Genomic DNA, 25,295 nt, shown 5'->3' on the forward strand with positions numbered 1-25,295 from the left:
GGGTGTCAAAATTAATCGTTTCTACGGTGCATCGCGATGCAGACGAGGACGATTCGGTATCGGTTCAGTAATAGCCCATAACCGGTTATAATGTACTGACGCTTTTCTGACGTCAGCACCGCGTGTTGCGTGCTCGCAGCAATACAATGGCAGAGGGTGGCGAAACGACAGAGCGTGCATTAAAAAATGCTCCAACTTAGGGGTGTGCGATATGACGATTTTTAATCGTGGACGATTAAAATGTCTCCACGATCTGCTTTTGAAGAAATATCGTAGTATCGTGTTACAGTGCATTCTATCAGAACAGTTCTGGCGCCTCCGTCTCATCTGTACAACGCGACGTAGCCTAGACATCACATGTTAATGAATAGGTACGGGACACTGCAATTCACAAAAGTTCATTACTTGCATAAGCCTTGCCGGTTAAACATTTAATCCACGCGCTGATGCGCTGTTCTAACGTGTGCTTTCCTGACCGCATATACCCATGACAATCACAGGCACTAGAAGCCTGTCAAACAGCGCCAGAATACTGGACTAAGTTAACTTTCGAGGCTTATTATGCTAATACTGTTAAATACACACAATGTGTACATAAACAGGCTACGTCTAAAGTGAAAGCAAACATTTGAGAGAATATCTGGTGTAATATGCGTCTATATTAAAAGCGTCGCGTGCTGGTCTATAAACGACAGGAGTAAATAGTACTGCTGCTTGTCCTTAAAGGGATAGTTCACATACAAAAAAAAAAAAAAAAAAATCTGTCATTAATTACTCACTCGAATATTGTTCCATACCTGTATTCATTTCTTTCTTGTGCTGAACACAAAAGACATTTTTTTTTTAATGTGGGTAACCAAACAGTTGCTGGTCCCCATTAACTTCCAGGAGAGAACCTATAAAAAACCAGCAACTGTTCGGTTACCCACATTATTCAAAATAACTTTTATTTTCAACAGAAGAAAGAAACTTATTCGTGTTTAAAACATCTTGAGAGAGTAAATTAAGACCATTTTCATTTTTGAGGGAACTATCCCTTTAGTCTTAATAAAAAATAAAAAATAAAAAACACACAAGGAGAAAATCACTCACTGACTGAGAACTTTAATAGTAGTTTTAATAAGAATCAATTTATTCAGTGAAGTCTATGTAGTGTTTTAATTTCATATTTGTTAATTTAATTACTTTCTTCAATGCTACTGCTAAATACACCTATTGGATCTGAAAAAATAAAGCACTGTTTATTTAATTTGAATATTAATTTGTGTAATGTTTATCTTGTCTTATTTTTTTAATATAAAAAAAGAAAATAATGACAAAGATTTTTATCTTCGCCACTGGCCTAAATGTATGCCTTTCTTTTTTCTTTTGTTACCTAAGGATTTGTTTTTAACATTAGTTTGGCTGTAATGAACAGCCACTTGCAAAATATTAAAGGGGTGATGAACTGAGAAATCAAATTTTCCTTGAGCTTTTGACATCTAAGAGGTCATCATATTATAAGAATATCCTGTAAGTTTCAGAACTGAAAACGTCCTTGTTAGTCCAATAAAAGCTTTTATTGACACAGCCTCTAAAAATGACTCGTTTTTAAAAGTGGGGAACTATGACGACTAAGAGGATAAAACACCACCCCCACAGAAGATGATCAACGCCTGCTTCACCACGGCAGGTTTAGCCCTGCCCACCAATTCGCGCATTACACACATAAGTATCATACATGTACATGCTTACCTCGTGATGACAAACTGGATCGCTACCGAGCAATACAGAATATTGTGCAGCCAGTGCCTGGTTGTGGAAGAAGACAGTCGCTGCATAAGCTTCCTGTGGATTCCAATAGGACTGCATGGATAAACTTTATTTTTAATGACGTTCCAGCTGATGAGGGTAAAACATCGTCGTCTGTTCGCTTCATTTCACTGAGGATTGTTTTGTCAACAAGACTGGATTTGCAGACCGATTAAGAGTAAAGAACGGTGCTGTGCCGTCTATATTGGATCTGACAGGAATATTGTGCAACACACGGACTCTGGGTCGAACATGTATGGGCGAATCCGGTTGCCATTTGACAACATAGGATGTTTTCCCCCATGTACACCGACGGGTGAGTTAAACTCATTATAATATGCAAAACTGTTCTCCACTCACAGCAGTGGGTGTTTACTTCCAACTCTTCAGTGCGACACGCCCATAAAAACGACTGTTTTTTAGGTAGGCTCACAACCAGGGTACAAAATAGCCTATTACTTGTTCATTTTGATGTTTTTGAATGCAAAAACCAAGCGAACGTTATAAGTTGACCTCAGACAACAATATAATAACATTTAAAAAGCCAGTTCATGACTCCTTTAAAACCAAATTGAAAAAGAATTGTGATAAAAAACCGTGATCGTGATTTTCCAAATAAAATCGTGATATGATATTTTTTCCATATCTACCACCCCTATATCTGACTGCTTGTATTTATTGACAAAATTGTATACATGTGAAGCAAAATTGAAAAATAAGGATGCAGTGCATCGTGCATCGTGATGCATCGAGATAATCGAATTGAATCGAAGACTTGATAATCGTAATTGAACCGAACCGTGAGACCAGTGTAGGTTCACACCTCTAGTTTTTATGTATATGTGTCTTCCCCATGTCACAGTGAAATAACTTTGTTTGGTCACGGCATAAATAGAAATTAGAAATATCTTCTTCATGCATCATAAACATAAGTGTATATTCCTTTGATGTAACATAATGTTCTTTGATGTCTCCAGAATGCTTATTGAATGAAACACCCGAATATGCATAGAGATGTAAAGTAAAGTGTATTTTTAATTTGTTTTACTGCCAATGAAGACCAGATTGTTTTACTATAAAACCCTCATTGAACACACCCCCTTCCACGAGGAGCGCGCGGAACAAATGACAATAAACCAAGAGTTCCCGCAAGCAACGTCCATCTCCCCGATTGGCTCAAGCCAACAGGAAAGGGATGGATTCCGCCAAGGAGATAAAAGGAGCACGTAGGCTCCGCCTCTGCCCTTCCTATTCTGACCGTCTCAGAGAAACATGTAACTCTCGAGATCTCCTCACGGAGATCTGATCCGACCATGGATCTTTTCTTTTGTTCGTCTAAAAGTTTCGTCTTTTCCTCAAATGGACAACCAAGTTCGTCTCCCAGGAAAGGAAGTGGACTTCGCCGAACTATTTCCTCGGGTAACGTCACCTCAAAGACTTTAAGCCTTTCAAACACTCGCGCTGAATGCCAATGAACGCCACGTGACTCCCCACGGAACAAAGGAGCCATGCACGCGCAAGCAAGTTGCTTGAAGCAACCGACCATGCAAGCGCCGGGAAGGGCCGCGCAAACACGCTGCGGCCGCGCTCCACGTGACGCACGCATGCAGGACAGCACCTCCAGTCGACACGTGGCCCGAACGGGCCGAGCAACGAGCTTGCGACTCACACAGACCAAATATGCCCTGCAAGTATACCTTCTTTTAGAGCTTCTAAGAAGCATTAAGAAAGTGTTTGAGGTGTTCAGAAAGGTTAACTGACTGTTTTGGTGAACGTAACGCACTCTCTCTCACTTTCTCTACAACTCACTCTATCTCACTCTCTCTCTCTCCAACTCACTTAACTTACGCGCATCCATTGTCTAAACGCTCTGCGTCGTCTTAGTTTGTGTTTTAATGTTTGTAAATACATGTATCATTGTAACGTTGTAAATGCTTAAGTAGTTGCTTTATTAAATACAATTGTGCACACTTTGACGGAATCATTGTCTTGCTCATAATACCAGTCAATGAAATGTCGATTTAATAAGCTACACGCTTTACAGAACTAAAAATACCTAAGAGGGTATTTGTTTATGGAGCTGGGAAGACTAAATTCTTGTGGCCACAGAATTTGTTTTCACAGGCTCTATAAATTAATTGAGCTAATTAATTTTACTTGTCTTGTAAAACGTGGTCTGTGTAATTGATTACAATTAATTTGTGGTTAATTGCAGAGACCTACATATATGCATACAAGTACAATTTCAATAAGCATCCCTAAATGGGAGATTTATTAACATGTAAGACCGGTCTGATCTAAATCTGTATGAATAATTATTAATTATCAATTATTAATTACGATATGCAAATTCCCCCTTGATCAGACCCGCCTTGTGTCTTTACAGTTATAAATAGCTAGTAAGATAACGTTAATATAACGGTAACTAACATTACAGTATGTAAGTAATTATTCTAGCGATATGTAATGCTAGATAAGGTGTGCTAGTACATCATTTCAGCAACATGACAAGCCAGTGAATTAGCAGGTTTCAATTGTTGCTTAGCAGAGTGCGTGACATTTTATCAACATGTTATGCGGCTAGTTTTGACAATGGGCTGACAAATTAGACAAGATTGTTTATCGTCATCGGTCTTTTTCCCTCTACTTCTTTGTTTTTCTTTGTTTGTTTTATGAGCAGGTGTCCCTCGAGAATTGGCAGTTTAAGGTACTTCTCCGTCATAAGCACAGCACTAGCAGCTCGCCGGCAATCTTGAGTTTGAACAACGGTACGCGCTCACGCTGTGCAAGAGAGGGGTGTGATCAGCGCATACACGAGCGTGATTGACACTGCTAAGATACATTCCTCCTGGCTCTGATTGTTTCTGACGGGAGCGTTGTATTTCTGCAAATGGCAATAGGACCACTGGGATGAGCCAGAGGAGCTTGATTTTTTTCACAGATTATCTGTCTCATATTCTGCTGTCAGGACATAATGACAGTTTTAACAAATATGTAAAAAATATTTTTTTTACAAAAGTTACCTACAGCAGCTTTAAGCTCTACAGTCAACAAAGGCTCAAAGGGAGGACTTTGAAGAGCCCTAAGTACAGAGCTAGGTCCCAAGAGGGTACAGAGTGAAAAACACGAGGTTGATTTAACCTCCTAGCACCCTTAAGGAATCTGATGATCAGGTCGTGCTTCCCCAAGGACTTACCTTCTCCTACATCGTGATGCGCGGCTATTGCTATTGGGTGGAGGGGACAGCCTTCGCTCCAACCCATCTTGCAGGAAGGAAAGCACGACTCCAATCGGGCAAGTTCGGGGGTCCTCCTGACGGGAGGAACACCAATTGACAAATAGGTTCCACTTCAACACATAGAGGCGCCTCGTAGAGGGGGCTCTAGCATAAGTGATGGTGTCTACTACTGTCTGTGGTAGACCACCTAGAACCTCCGCATCCCGTCCAGGGACTAGACATGGCGTTTCCAGAGGTCTGGGCGCGGGTGTCACAGAGCCCCCCATATCTGAGAAAGGAGGTCTTTCCTCAGAAGAATCGGCCTCCCTCCTCTGCGACTTTTGTGAAGAAGCGGGGCGACAGGGCCAGCCCGAAGGGTAGGACTTTGTACTGATACGCTCAACCCATGAAAGCAAACCGTAGAAATGGTGTCGAGGAAGAATCGAGAGTATGCGTCCTTCAGGTCGATCGCTGCAAACCAATCCTGAGGACGGATGCATTGGAAAATGTGCTTCTGCGTGAGCATTTTGAACGGGAGTTTGTGCAGGGCCCAATTCAAAACTTGCAGGTCCAGGATTGGCCGTAGACCACCGCTTTTCTTGGGCACAATGAAGTACGGGCTGTAAATCCCGGACCTCATCTTGGCAGGAGGGACCGGCTCGATCGCGTCCTTCGCCAACAGGACATTCATCTCTTTCCGCAAGACAGGAGTGTCTACTGACTGCATACAGGTGAAGTGGACGCCTCTGAACCTATGAGGCCGCCGTGCAAACTGAATTGCATAGCCGAACCGAATGGTGCGGATGAGCCATTGGGACGGACCCGGAAGCGCTAGCCAGGCTTCCAGATACCATCTCAACAGACCCACCCGAACCACCAGCATACCCGCGGAGGGGCAGCGAGGTGGGAGACAAGGGTCCAGCTCCAGTGACAGTGTAGCAACCGAGAGCGGGGTCTGGGCGTGGAACTCGACACCAACCTGCTTCCACCAGGGGGCAGACGGGAGAGAAGGCCTCTTGTGACCTCCTTGTGAGCTGGTCTCTGCCCTTCTGGGCCCGACCGCAGACAGGAACAACGCAACCGATACCGAGGATGTGTCACCACTATCCGTAGACTGGTTAGGTTCGGGAAGCGACACTGCGGAAGCGACACTGCTCGGGGACAGCATCCACTGCCATTCTGACCCTCTTGGGTGGAGGAGACTGTGTGCCCACCAGTCTCGACCAAGGATGACCTGAAGGAGAAGGTAGAAACTGCTCTTTTATTGTAACTTTGGGTACTGCTGACCAGATCAGAAAGAAAAGAAAACAGAAAATTCTCAGCCCGGCGGAAGGATGTGTGCAGAGGCACCGTCCTGTAGAGCAGCATCCAGGTCCTCCCTCAGGTCGCACGTCTCAGGAACACTTCCCTCCAATCTTCTTACGGGAAGGGGCCGGGGGCGCCTGAAAGGGCTGGGCCGTCCTCTTGCGACCAGAGTTCTGCCCTCCAGGGTTGGACTGCTGCCCTGAAGGAGAAGCTGGTGCCGGAGGATGCCCTCGGCAACGAGAAGCAGCCGGAGGCTCTGCGGCGACAGTAGACGGGCCAGCAGCAGCCCATTTACTGTGCAGGACATGCCGTATTGCCTCCGAATGCTTCTGGGTGGCGGAGAACTCTTGGGCAAAGCTATCCACCACGTCGCCAAAGAGGCCACTTTGGGATATGGTGAAGTTGAGAAGTTTGTTCTTCTCAACATTGCGCATATCCCGCAAGGGTAAGCCCCAAGTGGCACTCCTGGACCACTAAAGTGGACATCGCCCGATCCAGCGAACGTGCACAGAGCAGCGTCATGGCATGCAGGGCGTCTCCACATGCCATGTAAGCATCCCTGGTCAGACCAGAGGAAAACCTACAGGCATGGGAGGGGAGTGAAGGGGCACCCCGCCAAGTGGAAGCGGTCATCAGACACAGCTGCATCGCAAATGACCACTCCACTGGGGGGATTCTCTCGTACCTGTGCACCGCGCTGCCATCGAGGGTGGTGAGGAAGGAGGAGCAAGGATGTCTACGCCTGGTCGCGAGAGGGGCCAGCCAAGACTTCCTCAGCTTGTCATGCACTTCCGGGAAGAATGGTACTGAAGCGGACCGTGGGGCAACAGCACGGCCCACTCCAAGAAACCAATCATCTAGCCGCGAAGGTTCAGGACCCGGTGGAGGGTTCCACACAAGCCCGACATTCGCAGCCGCCCGTTCGAGCATAGCAGCCATCTCTGGGTCCGGCTCAGCCGAAACCACCACACACGAAGGAGGTAGTCCCGCGGAGTCATCACCAGAAGATACGGTCCCCCGAAGCAGACAACTGGATCCGCACGAGAGGGCTCCGACCGCTCCACCGGAAGCTCCAATGGCAATGAGCTACTAGAAGAGTGAGAAGCCTGAGAGGATCTTTCACCAGACGGAACATTCTTCACTGTAATCCTCATCCGCTCACCAACAGGAATCACCGAAGTAGCCGTCTGCCAAACTGAACCGGCAGACGAACTAGATTGGGGATTTTCTGAAGGGACTCCCCCATGTTTCAGGGTTCTCAGTCTAGAACGCAGCATCGCCAGAGTCATGTTCCCGCAATGAGGACATGACTCATTCACAAACGCTGCCTCAGTGTGCGTTAAGCCCAAGCATGAGAGGCAGTGTTTGTGACAATCTTCCTGAGGGAGAAGCCGACCACATCCAGAAATGCACGGGTGAGACGAAATCAGGAAAAGGACGCAAAACACCCGTGATGCTCTTTTAGAAAAAAGAAAAGTGCTCTTTCACATGCCAAAGCACCGAGGGATTACCGCAGCAGACCAGGGCTGTTGGAACGAATTCCGAAATTCGAATATAATTCGAATATTAAAAAAAATCAGTACTATTCGAATGCTAAAGTTACTATTCGAATATTGCTTTTATATATATTTAAAAATAAATATATACTTCCGAAGTGACCAGGAGTAAATGGCCCCTTTAGATCGCTTTCTTATAAACAATAGGCTATGTGCACAATCGTAGTTTCAAACTTCCGCTTTTGTCAGAAGTTGGCGTATCAATTTCCGGTCTACGACTGGTCATCCGCATCCACTAATAAACAAAGAAGATGAGTGCTGCTGTTGTACGAAAAAAAAGAGATCTTAAACACATCTAAGTTTCTTAGAACTGTAGTGGATCTAATGTCCGTTTCACACCCGTTTGCAGTGTGTGTTGCGGTGCAGGAGCGTGCCGTTAGTACGTTCACATAGGCTATTATGATGCGTTTGCACAGTGAATAACTGATCCGCGGCTGTACAACAAACACTTACTTATTATTTTTATTTAAAGTCCAGAAGTTATGCTGCAACTTATTTTTAAAAACAAAAAGTTGCGCCAGCATTGCGATTCTTAGTATGCACGTTTAAACACAATTTAAACAATGTAAGTTACTCCATGCATTACAAGTTGCTCAAGCAAGTGGTCAAATATTTCCTATATTAAAATCGCAAATAATTTAAATTAAAACTTGAAATTGACAAAAGCAGCCGACTTGCCTTTTCGTTTGCATCTTAATTTCAAAACAATAGATCTTGCATGTCACACAAAACTTATTTTTCCACCTCCACGATCGAGACGAGTTCATTCTGTCGCCTGGTTGAAGTAAATTGTAGTTTTCCTTGATTAAATGTGCATTTATGGTGAAATTACTACATTTTCAGGTCAATCTTTATCATTTTGACCACCAGCGTTTGCAGCACAGCAGAAATAGATTCGGTGTGGAAACGATCGCTGTGCTGTTGTTATATGTACCACACCAGTGAAAAGTGAAAGCCCTAACCTGTTTACATGGAGCGTAGGAGACTGCTGTGCGGCACTTGCTCTGCTTCAAGTCGCTAACAGCCATTTGAGCCTCTACTGCTTCCTGATAAACACCAACCTTCGTGCGCAGTGGCTGCACAAAATAGACATTTTGATCAACGCGCAAAAAATAATAAAAATATTAAGTATGTGTTTGTTGTACAGCCGCGGATCAATTCACTGTGCAAACGCATCATAATATGTGAACGCACTAACAGCACGCTCCTGCACCGCAACACACACTGCAAACGGGTGTGAAACGGAGGTTAGATCAACTACAGTTCTAAGAATCTTAGATGTGTTTAAGATCTCTTTTTTTCGTACAACAGCAGCACTCATCTTCTTTGTTTATTAGTGGATGCGGATGACCAGTCGTAGACCGGAAACTGATACGCCAACTTCTGACAAAAGCGGAAGTTCGAAACTACGGTTGTGCACATAGCCCATAGGAGAGCACGGAACTAGCTTTCGCGTGGCACATTGGCAAGGTCTCGTTCACCTCCTCTGTGCCATGCATGCACCGTGCGCTATGCATGTTATGCGCGGATTCTGGGAGATTTTAACTAATTTGTGGCCATCAGGGAGACGCTATCAATATGCGAGAGACTCCCGGAACTTCCGACGCGATATGACGATCTCAAATCACCTCAGATCTGAGCCCCTATTTATCAAGCCAACGCGCCGTAATCTACTGCAAATCAAAGTGAAAGTAAGTCGCAGACGCTTAACACTACCATCTTCATTAAAAGTAAAGAAATGAAATGATCTTACCGGACTGTTGCCGCTCTCCCTTATTGCTGTCTTTTCTGATTTTGAAAAAATTAGCTGATGATTAATAAAATGCAGCTCATATCTGTTGCTTTCGGTGACGTGCACTTCATTAAACCTGTATATTGCGCAGGAATTGAAGATCGGATTTATATCTGTTTTGCAAAAACACATTTATGTGACCAGGTGTAAATAGAATCGTTTTGATAAATCAGATAGCTATCCGATCTGAGAAAACGCATGAAGTGGCCAAACAACCCCTAAATGTTTATTGTAGTAATGTTAGATGTCCCTCTAGTGGGCCGAACGTGTAACAACAACCACAGGCTATAGTGGCATTGACGATCCATAAGAATGTGTAATGTTGTAAATATTAATAATAGGACAAATTTGAGCATTTAATATTCGAATATTATTTGAATATTACATAAAATAAGGAATAGAATTCGAATAGTATTATAGAGGAAGATTGACAGCCCTACTGCATGCCAAACTGCATGCCCGTGTGCTGCAATCAACTAGTAGCCGATAGCGGAAGCGATGATCGCTGAAGCGCCGTCACAGCAGTAACAAAGAGGACCTTCTTCCTTCAAGAGGACTCGTTTTTTATTCAGACTTCGGCAAGGAACAGCAGCTCAACCAGAACACACTGTGAGGCTCCGAAGCAAAAAGCATTGCGCAATGTTTATTTACGCTTTTTATACCCGTGCTGGTAGGTGGGTTGCGGAATGCAAATCTTGCATGCCAATGTCCATTGGCTCGTTTTCATTCCCTCAAAGGCAATTGGCTCCCTAGTGTGATCCCAATTCCTCAGGGAACTCCCCCGACGACACGTCGGAGTTCCCAGGACGAAAGGGAATATTTATTTCATAATGTGATTCCCCTCCCCCACCCACTATCAATTCTTTTACTTCTATGAAAGGTTAGATTTTTGCTAATTAAGGATTAACAATGCAGATTTATTTTTTAAATCCATCTTTGATCATATTTACCAAGGGGGCAAATAATTCTGACCAGCACTGTAAACCTAACATATATGGCATTCTGTGGGATCCTGTTTTTTGCCCACACAAGCCTTTATTTTAGACTCATACCTTTTTGCCAGACTCAGGTTTGGGAATTGCAATCATCAGACTGGGTGGCTTCTTGCTCTTCAGCTTGCTTTCTGATTGACCACTGTTACTGTTTGACGCCTCCTCTTCCTCAGATGACATTGTGATTCTGATTTTCAGGTCTATTAAAAAAAAAATATATACTCAGTTAAATGGAGAACACCACAGAAAGGATGCACAATAATATTAATAAAAATAATAATGAATATGACATTTAGGTTTTAAAACAAATTGAAATTAACACCAGAAATCTTATATGCAAATATTAATGATATTAATGATATTGCACAATACTGAAAAATAGTCACTGATATTACTGAAAACAGACTATAGAAGAACATCAAGACTAATCTGAGTGGGGCCAATAGCCTTGGAAGTTGGAGCTCTAGCCACCAGGCTGAAATTAACTGTGGTGCTGTGATTCCACTCTCCGGGCAGCAGCTCCGCAATGCTACACTAAAACCTGTCCTTAACCAGCCTGCATAGAACAGCGTCACACAACCCCACCATTTCACCAGCATGGGGATAGCTGACTACCGAGTTGTCAAGTCTGTGGTTCTCTTACGAGAGGTTCTCTCGTATTGCGTAAGCTAGCTTACGCTACGGGAAAGATTCATCTTTGCTGAGAAGTTGAAGCCAAAAAATTATTACATAATTTTGTAATCATTGTCAACGCAGTATCTCTGAGGCAGATCATGAGCGGGGCTAGCTAGCAGCTCATTGGTTCGCTCAGAGAGAATGCACGAACCTATGGGAGAGCGGCGCTGAGCCAGCGGCCAATGAGCGGACGGCGCTCGCTCATTGCGTCAGAGCCCTCCGAAAGGGGCGTGGCTACAGTGTATAAAACGGCTCTCCCAGGCTCGGTAATTGATTCTACATCATTCAGCGAGCTACACGCATCCGCTGTCCTGGGAAGAAGCCGCCGTCGTCGAAGAAGGCACCTTCTAGCGAGCTCCGGAGACTGAGGAAGCCGGCCTTCTGCCACCTTCAGCCGTCCTGCAAGCTAGCGCCGTCCGACGCCGTATCCTTTCACTTATTCCTCACAAAAGAGCTCGAGCGTCTTTTTCAAGATGCCTCGTTTCTGCGGCTCATGCCGCTCTCCACTCGAAGAAGGAGACCACCATCCCATCTGCGCTCTCTGCCTCGGAGTGGAACACGCAGAGCTCGCCCTCGCCAACGGAGGATGCGACCACTGCGAAGACCTGCCTCTGTCCTCCCTGCGGGCACGACTGCAGGCGGTCAAGACCGCTCCCGCGCCGCCTCTCACGTCGCCGCGGAAGAAAAAACGCCGCTTCCAGAGGCCGCCGGAGCCCCCTGCGGATCCATGCGGGCCGCTGCTGCCGCCCACCGACCGCTCTCCCTCTCCGCCCCAGCCGGACATACAGTTGCCGCCGAGTGGACGCTCTGTCGCCTCCGACGACACCGCGGATGAGAAGGACTCTTGTTCGCTGCACGCTTCGGACAGCGAGGACTGGTCGTCGATCGATTCTTCGACGAGAGAGTCCGCGGGGACCCGCGCCGGCATTGAAGAGGAACTCCTGCGTCTCCTCTCACAGGCCGTCGACCGCCTGGGACTCGAGTGGTCGCCTCCCCCCGTGCAACCACCGAATCGCATGAATGGTAAATTCCTGCACTGGCGCCCGGCCCCCGCCTGCAGCCGGGCTGCACCATTCCTGCCTGAGCTACATAACGAGCTCACTAAGTCTTGGAATGCCCCTCTTTCGGCTCGAAACCGCTCCGCCGTGTCGCTGAGGAGCCGCCGAGAGGGGATATACTGCCATGCCGCCCGTCGAGGACCTGGTCGCCGCTCACCTTTGCCCGCCCTCTGCTAGATGGCGGTCTTCCCCTACGCTTCCTTCTAAAGCGTGCAGAGCAACCTTCAGCGCAGACAGACCGCTTCAGCGCTGCATTCCATGTCTGTCCTCCAAGTGCTACAGAGCGACATCTTGTGCGAGATGGCGAAGAGCGGTAGGAACCCGCCCACCCTTTCGGATTTGAGAAGCGCGACGGACCTCTCCCTTCGCGCCACTAAAGCCGCCGCACAAGCCCTGGGGAGATGTATGGCCAACCTCTGTGTCGCTGAGAGACACTTGTGGCTCACGCTGGCCGACATGAGAGATTCAGAACGCGCCGTTTTCCTCAACGCGCCTATCTCTCCGACCGGCCTCTTCGGATCTGCCGTCACGGGCATCGTCGACCGCTTCTCCGAGGTACAAAAAGCCACCCAGGCCATGAACATGTTCCTGCCCCGCCGCGCCAGCACTTCTGCAGGCCGCCCTCGCAAGCCCCCTGCCAGAACCCCGCAACAGCACCCGCCTCAGCAAGCTCAGCAGCCCCAGCGTAGTCAGGGCGGCCGCCCTCGCTCTCGCTCTGACAGCCGCCGCAGACAGCCTCCTCCCCGGGGGCCTCGACCCAAGATCACGCTGAAGCCTGATCAGCAAAAGTCTGCCTAGCACAGCTGAGAAAAAGACGTCTCTCTCCCGCTGCGGCCGGACCGCCGTCAAAGTTTCGTCCTCTGCTAGTCCCCGAAGCCTCGCCGACTACAGTAGTGTTTACCACCACAAACAAGTCGGTTTCTCTGCCCGCTTGCGAGCGACAAAAAGCCGTTTTCACGGCTACCCAGAGAGTTCACAAAAAGAGCATAAAAGCCTCAAGTGTAAAAAATGTGCCCACAAGCATGTGTTCACTCATACACACAAGCACCATATGCCCCGTGTCTCCCACAGAGCCCAGTCTCACAGAGCGGCCACTGTCCGCTCTAGTAGCAGAAAACATAAACACGCCCATGAGCCCGTGCGCGTGTCCCCCCTCTGCTCGCTCTGTCTCACGGCCCAAAAACTCCTCTCTGAGTGTAAGTCCCGTTGCCACACACACTCTAAGCGCGCCCACACACAGTGTTCAGCCCGCTATGTGCAGCAATCAGGGCGAAACTGCCATTCATCCGCTAGCCGCATGCTCCCCGGCATCTCCCCGTGGGTTTTAAGCATCAAAAAAAATGGCTATCTATTACAGTTTCGTCGCCGCCCGCCCCGTTCGCGCGTTCGACTCGAATCCACTGCCAGTCCAGCTGCGATGAACACACTCCGCTCAGAAATAGCGAAGCTGCTGCAGAAGGGCGCAATAGAGAGAGTTCCGCCATCTATGACCGAGTCGGGGTTTTACGGCCGTTATTTTCTTGTTCCCAAGAAAGACGGCGGCCTCAGGCCGATCTTAGATCTCAGGGTCTTGAACAAAGCGCTCATGAAGAGACCGTTCAAAATGCTCACAGTCAGAAAACTCCTCGCACACGTCCGCCAGGGGGACTGGTTCATCTCTCTAGACCTGAAAGACGCCTATTTCCAGATCCAGATACATCCTCGTCACAGGCCATTCCTACGTTTTGCCTTCGAGGGTCAGGTTTACCAATATGCCGTTCTCCCGTTCGGCCTATCCTTAGCACCCCGTACGTTCACGAAGTGCATGGATACAGCGCTCGCCCCCCTGCGGAGTCAGGGGCTGCGCATTTTAAACTATCTGGACGACTGGCTGATTGTAGCACAATCACAGACGGAGCTTCTGTCGCACCGCGCAGTTCTCCTAAACCATCTGAAAGCGCTGGGACTCTCTGTCAACTGGACAAAGAGCTCTCTCCAGCCCAGTCAAACTATTTCATTCCTTGGAATAGATTTGAACTCGATCACAATGAAGGCTCGCTTATCCGCACAGCGCGCACGCCGTGTTCAGCGTCTAGCCGCCTCCTTTCGGATGGGTACCCACACACCCCTGAAATCCTTTCAGAGGATGCTGGGTTATATGGCCTCAGCCTCCGCTGTGCTACAGCTGGGTCTCCTTCACATGCGCCTCCATCAACTCTGGTTAAAGAGCCGCGTACCCCACCGCGAGTGGACTACGGGCCGCCAGATTATCAAGGTTACACAGACATGCATCACTGCACTGCAACCATGGTCAGTAACCGAGTGGTTTCAGAGGGGCGTTACCATGGGAACCTTTTCTCGCCGAAAAGTCATCTCGACGGACGCATCCAACACGGGTTGGGGTGCAGTCTGCGAGGGCTCACCGGCCGCTGGCCAGTGGTCGAGCCAGGAGAGTTCCCTACACATAAACTGTCTGAAGATGATAGCGGTCGAGAACGCGCTGCGGCGTTTCCTCCCGCGCATACACGGTCACCACGTCCTGATTCGCTCAGACAATACGAGCTAAAATACCTCTCGCTAAAAAACGTTTTTCTGACTGCCCTCGCCTCAGTAAAACGCGTGGGGGACATTCACGCGCTGTCTTCTAGCGCCGCGTGCCTTGAGTTTGGACCTAATGACTCCATTGTCATTCTGAAACCTAGACACGGTTATGTTCCAAAAGCGATTGGTACCCCCTTCAGGGTGCAAGTGATCTCTCTATCGGCGCTGCCTGCATCCGATTGCGAACGTGACACGGATCGCCTCTGCCCGGTCCGGGCTCTGAGAGTGTACACTACACGCGCTGCTGCGTTCAGACGCTCGGAGCAGCTGTTTGTCGTTCGGCGGCCGCATCAAGGGTCTAGCCGCCTCTAAACAGACACTGTCTAGGTGGATAGTGGATGCTATTGCTTCTGCTTACGCCTCAAAAGACCTGCCTTGCCCGCTGGGCGTCAGGGCTCATTCCACCAGAGGCATGGCCTCATCGTGGGCATGGTCCTGCAGAATTTCCATTCACGACATTTGTGTGACCTTCCCCTCCACTTTTATCAGATTCTATAACTTGGAAGTTCCCGCCTTACAGGCTAAATTACTGGCGGTCTAGTTCTATACAGCTCTCCTATCAGAAGCTGCACTATTGGGAGTCCTATCACAACCGGTTCGCCCCTTGTGCTTCCCCCTATGTGCTTATGCGCTATACGTTCACGGCCCGCTATGCCGGCCGCCTTTAGGGCGTTTTGCATTAGATGATAACGGCCGCTATGCTGGCCGCCTTATTGTCTTTTTCCACCTTAGGATTCCCCCGGTGTTTTTTCCCCCTGGGATGCTTAGTGGTTACATAGCGCGCACGGTGTTGACCAGATGTTCCCGTAGCGTAAGCTAGCTTACGCAATACGAGAGAACCTCTCGTAAGAGAACGAATCGGTTACCTAACGTAACCTCGGTTCTCTCTAGATGAGGGAACGAGTATTGCGTTCCCGGCCATGCTTGCGCCATCAGCGTTTCGCTTCATGCTGAAAGAAATCAACTACCGAGCCTGGGAGAGACAGTTTTATACACTGTAGCCACGCCCCTTTCGGCTGGCTCTGACGCAATGAGCGAGCGCCGTCTGCTCATTGGCCGCGGGCTCAGCGCCGCTCTCCCATAGGTTCGTGCATTCTCTCTGAGCGAACCAATGAGCTGCTAGCTAGCCCCGCTCATGGTCTGCCTCAGAGATACTGTGTTGACAATGATTACAAAATTATGGAATAATTTTTTGGCTTCAACTTCTCAGCAAAGATGAATCTTTCCCGTAGCGTAAGCTAGCTTACGCAATACTCGTTCCCTCATCTAGAGAGAACCGAGGTTACGTTAGGTAACTGATTAGTTTTCCTGCAAAATTGGGCTACTTTTGAGTTGCTAAATTGATTTTTTATTCCGTGGGTTGGGTTGGCCCATTGCAGTAGTTTTTTTGTGCAGACCAGGCGGCGCTGAGCCCCTCTAGAACAACTACACCGCTTTACAACGATAGGACAGGAGGAGCTAAATAAACTTATCATTGCATCTAAACCAACAACATGTTTATTAGATCCAATGGGCTATATGCACGCATAAGTTCCGCATTTGACGTAAGGATGCTCGTCCATTTCCGGTTGTGTAGATTAAAGCGGAGGAAAACCGGAGAAAACGGGATTATGGCAGAGTCTTCAATATTTACTGTCCTCCCGTCTTTGAAACGAAACGTAAATACGTTTAGATGTAATTTTATATATAGTTATGTTTATTTAATATAATTTTAAAAAGAAGCATAAACACAACGAGGGGTGTCTGTTTTATCTGTTTTTGTGACTAACGTTTCATTAGTATAACCATGGAGTATAAAATTCAATATAAATTCTCGGTATTGCATTGGACTCTATGATCGGCGGAAGTTATCGAGCATCCTTAATCCTTCACCGGAAATAACGCCGTGCATAGAGCCCATACCCACTAAACTACTGAAAGAACTATTACCTGTAGTGGAAGAGCCTCTCCTCAATATTATTAACTCGTCTTTATCTTTAGGTCATGTCCCAAAAATATTCAAGCTGGCAGTAATAAAACCGCTCATAAGGAAACCGCAATTAGATCCAAATAACTTGGCAAATTACAGACCCATTTCAAATCTTCCATTTATGTCCAAAATACTTGAAAAAGTAGTGTCCGCTCAATTGAGCTCTTTTTTGCAAGAAAATGATATCTATGAAAAATTCCAGTCAGGATTCAGACCGCATCATAGTACAGAAACTGCGCTAGTTAAAATTACAAATGATTTACTTTTAGCTTCTGACCAAGGCTGTATTTCAATACTAGTCCTACTTGATCTTAGCGCTGCGTTCGACACTATAGATCATAAAATACTCTTGGATCGACTACAAAACTTCACCGGTGTCCAGGGACAGGCATTAAGCTGGTTTAGATCGTACTTATCGGACCGTTATCATTTTGTCTGTTTAAATGGGAAAAAATCAAAGATAACGTCAGTAGACTATGGAGTACCGCAAGGATCGGTTTTAGGCCCTCTGCTATTCTCAATATATATGCTGCCACTTGGTAATATTATAAGAAAACATGGAATAAATTTCCACTGTTGCGCTGACGACACTCAATTATATATTTCATTACGACCAGATGAAAACACTAACTCATCTAAAATGACAGAGTGTCTCAAAGATATAAAATGCTGGATGACGCGTAATTTCCTGCTATTAAATTCAGATAAAACGGAGGTATTACTTATTGGTCCAAAAAACTACTCACAAAACCTCTCACAATACAACTTTAATATAGACGGATGTCCTGTTACTTTATCCACTACAGTAAAAGACCTGGGTGTTATACCGCAACTTGTCGTTCGAAAATCATATTTCATATGTTACAAGAACAGCCTTTTTCCACCTTAGAAACATTGCTAAGCTACGTAACATGCTATCTATTTCTGATGCTGAAAAATTAGTTCACGCATTCATGACCTCGAGACTAGATTACTGTAATGCTTTATTAGCTGGTTGTCCTGCATCCTCAATAAACAAGCTACAGTTAGTACAAAATGCAGCTGCTAGAGTTCTTACTAGGTCAAGAAAATATGATCATATAACACCGATTTTATCATCTCTACACTGGTTACCTATTAAGTTCCGCATCAACTACAAAATACTACTACTCCTATGTACTTAACGGACCTTCTTTCGCCCTACAATCCACCGCGTTCCTTAAGATCACTAAATTCAAGGCTTCTGGTCATTCCTAGGATATCGAAGTCCAGTAAAGGAGGGAGGGCGTTCTCGCATTTAGCTCCAAAACTCTGGAATGGCCTTCCCGATACGGTCCGAGCCTCTGACTCGCCCACACAGTTTAAAACTAGATTAAAGACGCTTCTCTTTAGTCAAGCATTCACATAATGCTTACCTTTTAGTCCTCTGTTATGCCATACGGAACCGTTTGCCACTGAAACTGCTTAACGCACCAGTGGGGCTCGACAGCCTTTTAGACAAACGGGTCGGCGCGTATGGTTGGGTTGCGGAGAGTTCAGGTTACGGAGAGTTTGTGAGTTATAACGGAAATCATTATGAACATCAGCTATGCTAATTATTTCCCATCTGCCTTTCTGCTGTTATCTCGGGACGCTTGTCCCGAGAAAAATGGCGTTCGTCAGGTCCAGTTTTGTGTCCAGCCTCTCACGGGGATTTCGGATGCCCCAACGCCTGTGATGAGACGACTCAACGCCTGTGAAGAGACGACTCAACGCCTGCGATATGTTATGGCGCCGTTTGATTCATAAACAATATTTATATTTAATATTTATATTTAAACAATATGAATGTAAGCCAGAGGAGAACTGGCCCCCGACTGAGCCTGGGTTCTCCCAAGGTTTTTTCTCCATCCAATCTGATGGAGTTTTGGTTCCTTGCCACTGTCGCCTTGCTTTTGGCTTGCTTTGAGCTTGCTCAGTTGGGATTATTTAGTGTTTAGCAATGTTGTTGATCCTGTGTTGTGCTACTTTCATGTTATCAGTGTGAAGCTGCTTTGATACAATCTGTATTGTGAAAAGCGCTATATAAATAAATGTGACTTGACTTGACTTGACCAGGCAACCCTGGCTGAATGAACATGACAGAAGTGGATGTTTGGTCTAATGTAGTAATTTCTGGAAAACGCTGTTGAAATTGGATTGGACCAAGCACCACAACAAACTAGCCAATCAGCAGTAGGGGCATACACACTCATGATAGAAGAAAGAGCAAGCAAGAGGGAGATTTGTAGAAAGACTGTTGGAAATCTGGAGTCTCCCATGCATGCATCTTTCAATCCAAATCATCGTTCTCATGAACCCAATCTCGTGTCTCTTTTAGTCTCGTGAGATAAGCGTCTCGTCACACCCCATTAATTATGAATTATTAATTATGGTATGCAAATTCCCCATGCCGATCAGATCCCCACAGAGGCTATGTAAAATGTAGGGATTACATTTTCCCATCTAATTTATATATTATGACGTCATGGTGGTGGCAATCATGGATTAAAGAATTTTAATGAAAAGTCACATTTAAATGAAAAATTCAGCACTTCTTTCCACCCAAAATGTCCCTCACCTTCTGTATGCTATATTGCACAATACTGAATGCTGAGGTATATATTAAGTAGTAAACAAACTGTGTAAATCATTACTAATAAATGTTAGAAACAAACCAAATGCATGTAGTGCTTGGCCTTTTGCTGTAGAGATTTTCCATTTACTACATACAGTAGGCACTCTGATTCCATGTATGGGCCACATATATATTATTCATATGACATACAAACACAAGTAGACCAAACCTGTTTATTTCAGAAGCTCACTCGCGACGGCAAGGCACAGATCATGAGTGAGATGATATGAGCAGCGCGGCCAGATCTGCCATGCGCGCACAGCTCGGACAACTCGAACATTTTGTATAGAAGCATGACATGTTTTTGAGTCGGGGATGAAGTATGACGTGTCTACCATCCAGTGGAGGGGAGGTCGAACGAAATTTGACACCCAATTTGACGAAATCGGCCGTTTTATTCAGTGCCACATCTTGTCGAGTAAACTCAAGGGTTAAGACCCAGTAAAGCTTTCCAGCACTGGAAAGACCTAAACCGTAAGGCGTCAGACTGGACACTGGGGTTGCATTATTTCTGCTCCATACCCGAGTAACATTGGTTTTGGGCGTGTGCTGCTGGCAACTAACAACAAACTCTTGCTTGTGTACTTCATGTTTTATTCTTTCTTGTCATTTATTCGTCATCTTCACTTTATTTTTCGCAAAGCTTGTTTGTGTTGACTTGAAATATTAACAGTGTTGCTCAGAAATTGCACCTTTAAACACTTAAGACTTCAGCATTGATATTTTACCATTGATGACAAAAGCTTACAGTAAAAGTAATTTATTAATTTTGTGTGTAGCGGCAAACAGTACGCTAAGAGGCTGAGTAGAGGGAATAAAAGGTGACGCGTTTCCACTGCAGATCCAAATGATTTATTGTAACATTGAAATGAACATGATGGATGATGACTAAAAAGTAAACCAAAAGTAATGAAATAGAACAAAACTAAAATGAAATGAAAACGGTCAACAGAAAGTGAGCGTCCCAGCTACTCACCCCCTTCCAACCTGCTAACCACACACAAACTAACAGGTAATATGCACCTACAACAAATGACGTAACAAACTGAAAAAAAAACAAATTTCAAAATAAAAGACACCAACCTAAACCTGGCACCTACACTCCAGCCCCTGATTATTACACCCCAAAAATGTAATAATCACAACAATACACCACAATCACACAAACTGTACATCACTGCATAATTACTTACATAGAAATTGCTAAATCTTATTTCATGTGTGTAAATGTGTGCATGTGTAAATGTCCAATTCTTCAATGTGCAAACAGTGTCCATAATCAACTGAAATAAACATGTCAATCAAACAGTCTTTAGTCAAAGTCTTCAGTAAGTCATTTGAGAGCTCTCATAAGTCAATCAGTCAGTCAGTCGGTCAGAATAGTTAAAAGTCCTCAGTTTCAAGAAGAAGGCAAACTTTAGTAATGGGTCTGATCAAGCAAGAACTCTTGGTCTTGATTCTTACTTGACGTGTCAATCCCCTTTTATCCTGTGTGATCTGAGTAATCTTGCCCATAATCCATGAGCTCCTTGGTGCAGTATCATCCACTACAAGCACAACATCTCCCACTTGAAAATTGCGTTTCTTCACCAGCCACTTCTGGCGTTCTTGTAATTGAAGTAGATACTCCCCAATCCATCTCTTCCAAAATAGATCCGCCATGTATTGAATCTGTCGCCAACGTCGTCGTGAATACAGATCATCCCTTTCAAATAGTCCAGGTGGTAAAGACGGCTGTGTTTTCAAAAGGAGAAGATGGTTTGGAGTAAGGGCTTCCAAATCATTAACATCCAAAGATGCTCTGGATATTGGACGATTATTAAGGATTGATTCCACTTCACAAAGGAGTGTGTAAAGACCCTCCTCGTCTAAACTTTGTCCTCTAAGGATAGAATTTAAAATCTTTTTTACTGATCTTATAAGGCGTTCCCAAATTCCTCCAAAGTGCGAACCAGCCGGGGGATTAAAGTTCCACTTAACTCCCTTTTGAAGCAGAAAGGAATTGATCTGATTATGATTCCAGCCTTTTATAGCCTCCTGCAGTTCACGTTGAGCACCAACAAAGTTTGTACCATTGTCTGAACGGATCTCAATAACTTGTCCTCGACGTGCGGTAAATCTCCTTAATGCATGGATGAAAGAGTCCGTATCAAGTGAATTTGCTATTTCAAGGTGAACAGCTCTCACAGTCAAACATAAGAATATCACTCCATAACGTTTGACAACGCTCCTTCCCCGTTTTACTTCGAAGGGACCAAAGCAGTCCACTCCAACATGCGTAAATGGTGGTTTGTCAGGTGTGACTATCTTGGGGCAAATCTGCCATCTGCTGATGACCCGGGATTCCATGAAGACGTCTGCAGACCACACACTTGGACAAAATTCTTCTTATAGCCGTGCTAGCACCAGGGATCCAATATCTCTGCCGTAAATTAGCCAGCATATAATTTCGTCCACAATGTCCAATGTCATGATGAATTTGCCGCAGAATCAAATCTGAAATATGAAGATCCTTGGCCAGTATTACCGGATGCTTAACTTCTTCAGGCATCATAGCCTTGTCCAAACGCCCACCAACTCTGATGACATCGGAGTGAAGCACAGGGTTAAGTCTATAGAGTTCACTATTCCGTTTTACCAATCCATCTTTCCGTAAACTAGCCAGTTCCTCAGAATATCTCTTCCTTTGGCAAAGACGGATAATCTCCAATTCAGATCTTTCCAGCTCATCTGAAGACAACAGTTTTGCAGGCAAATTGGATCTGAATTTTTGCATCTCCTTTTTAACCACAATTTCTCGTTGCAATTTGTCCATATCAGAGTAAGCAGTCATCAAACTTTTCCTTTCCTTGCTGAGATCAATTAGAATATTCCTGAATCGTAGAATCCAAGCTACGCCTTTTTTTTAATCGCATCCATGAAGAGTAATGATTAAAGTATGGCATAAAATCATACTCTTGTTGAACTTGTACAGTATTCACCAGAACACTCCCTTTCACTTCTGGGTCACAAGACAACATCACACCTACATCAATAGGATCCATGGGCCACAACTCTTGTGGTTGAACAAGAAACGGAGGACCAGAAATCCATATCTGGTTCTTTAAGAATGAATCAACCTGTAGACCTCTGGAGGCTAGATCAGCTGGATTATTTGAAGAATTCACATACCTCCATTGTCTGATTTCAGAAACACTTCAAATTTCAGCAACTCGGTTGGCAACAAAGCATTTGAATCTAGAAGTCTCATTTTGGATGTATTTGAGAACAGAGGTGCTGTCGGTCCAAAATACAGAATCCTGAAGTTTTATCTTCAGCTCTCTCTTCCACAACCTGTCCATGCGACCAGCAAGTGTGGCAGCAGTGAGCTCCAGACGAGGGATAGTGAAGGAGTCACTCTTGCTTTACTCATTAAAAGAAAGGAATGGGCACATTGTTGATCATTAGGAAGTAGTAAATACGACACCATGCCATAACCCTGCTCACTGGCGTCCGAAAAGTGATGCAATTGAGCAGATATAACTTCTCCAAAGTTTTCAGGCTTTAAACACCTACAGACCTCAAATTTCTCCAATTCATGGAGTTTCTCCAACCAACTCGTCCATCGCTGAATGTACACTGTTGGAATAGTGCTGTCCCATCCAATTTTTTCTCGACACAGATCTTGAAGTATCATTTTTGCACGTAGAATCACAGGAGACAAAAAGCCAAGAGGATCATAGATGGAACTGATCATAGAAAGAATTCCTCTTCAAGTAAGCGGTCTATCCTTGATGGTCACCTTGAACTTGAAAACATCAGACTCAGCACACCACTGCACACCCAAAGCTCTTTCCAAAGGTAGCGTGTCATGTTCCAAATCCAAGTTCTTAGCTTTCTTGTCTCTGTCTTCCTCAGGGATGGCATTTAACACAGTGCGGCTGTTACTTATCCATTTGGTTAATCGGAATCCACCTTTAGAACACATTTCTGTGAGCTTCTGGTACAATAGAACAGCTTCTGAATCTGTAGGCACGGATACAAGACAGTCGTCTACGTAGAAGTTATTAAGGACAATATCAACGGTCTTGGCATCATACAAATCCTTGTGGTCCTCTGCACACTTTCTCAATGAATAGCTAGAGCAACTTGGAGATGACGTCGCTCCAAACAAATGCACAACCATTCTGTATTCTTCTAGATTAGCATCAATGTTTCCTCCAGGCCACCAAAGAAACCTCAAGAGATCACAATCATAAGCATCTACCTTAACCTGATGAAACATCGATTCTATGTCAGCCATCATGGCAACATGCTCCATTCTGAATCGCACAAGAACGCTCACCAGTGGACTTGTTAAATCTGGGCCTTGCAAAAGATGGTCATTCAATGATATTCCTTGATATGATGCTCCGCAATCAAATACCACTCTGATCTTTTGCTTTTTAGGATGATACACACCGTGGTGAGGTATATACCATAAACGTCCATCAAGTCGTTCCAGTTCAGCTGTGGGAACCTTTTCAGCATGGCCTTTGGCAATGACAGTCTCCATAAAAGTAGTATAGTCAGCATGAAAGGAAGCGTTTCTTTGAAACCTTCTTTGAAGATTCAGAGCACGTTGTTCCACGATTGCTCTATTCTTTGGCATGACTACTTTTTTGTTTTTAAGTGGAAGACCGATACAATAATGCCCATTGGTCAATCTTGCTGACTGTGAAACAAAATCCATGAATTGATGATCTTCCCTTGACAATCCTTGCTGTTCCTCCTCGACACATTCAGGAAAGTCACTCTTGAACTGTTGTTCCCATAACTCATCCAGTTTCATAACTGTGATCCTATTAACAGTCATGTGAGAATGTTCCTTAACATCATACTCTTTCTGTTGCTTGATTGGTCCATTAACTGCCCATCCAAACATGGTCTTAATGGCGTATGGGCCACTGTCTTGACAGCGAATAATCTGCCATGGCTCCAAAGCCTCTGGCACATTAGCACCAATCAACAACTCCACATCAGCATCAATTGAAGGCAAACATAGATGACTTAAATGAGGCCAACAAGAAAGATCGTTTTGTGTGGCGATGTTGGTTTTATTTACAGGCATGGTCTTCTGAGTGTATACATCTGGTAAAGCACAGTAATGCTCTTGGTTCAATCCTGACACTTCCAGATCATTGAGAACATAACAGCAAATGGATTTGTCCTGACTCATGGTTCTCATTAGAATGTTAACTTTCTTTGCCGAGAGATTGAGCTTTGACATCAAACTCTCTGTGCAGAACGTTGCAGAGCTCCCAGAGTCCAGAAAAGCATAGGTGGTCACCACTTTACTTCCTTTCTTGGATTTCACACATACTGGAACAATAGACAATGCACAGTTCTCTTTACCAGCCCCAGTAAGGGCACTAGACTGCAGCGAAACCAAAGCACTTCCCACTGTTGACTTAGACTCCTCTGTATACTGAATGCCCTTTTTCTCTGATGGAAAAATATGAAGAAGACTTGGGTGATTGAGTTGACATATCTTACATGTGCTTCTCGCTTTACAATCACGGCTGTAATGTCCTGTACATAAACAACCGAAACAAATCCCCTTTTTCTTCAGAAAATTCATCTTTTCTGCATGAGATCTTTCAACAAGCCTTTTACAGAAGTTCAATGCATGTGCTCCTTCACAGAAGAGACAGGTTTTATTCACATCCCTCCTACTACAATCCTTTGCACCAGTTGCAGTGACTGT

At 45.2% G+C, this 25,295-nt stretch overlaps 1 protein-coding gene across 1 annotated transcript in view; it reads right to left on the reverse strand.

Annotated features, from left to right (window-relative positions):
- The window catches only part of LOC120466809 (inactive rhomboid protein 2), a 311,775-nt gene that overhangs the window by 271,424 nt on the left and 15,056 nt on the right, over window positions 1-25,295 (reverse strand). Inside the window, exon 4 of the mRNA XM_089133992.1 lies at window positions 10,714-10,853. Within this exon, the coding sequence (XP_088990118.1) occupies window positions 10,714-10,833 (120 nt within the window). The 5' untranslated portion in view covers window positions 10,834-10,853. The remainder of the gene's footprint in view (window positions 1-10,713; window positions 10,854-25,295) is intronic.

This window comes from Pimephales promelas, chromosome 8 (genome assembly GCF_988280905.1).
Source record: "Pimephales promelas chromosome 8, fPimPro1.hap1.1, whole genome shotgun sequence".
NCBI classification, from domain to species: domain Eukaryota; kingdom Metazoa; phylum Chordata; class Actinopteri; order Cypriniformes; family Leuciscidae; genus Pimephales; species Pimephales promelas.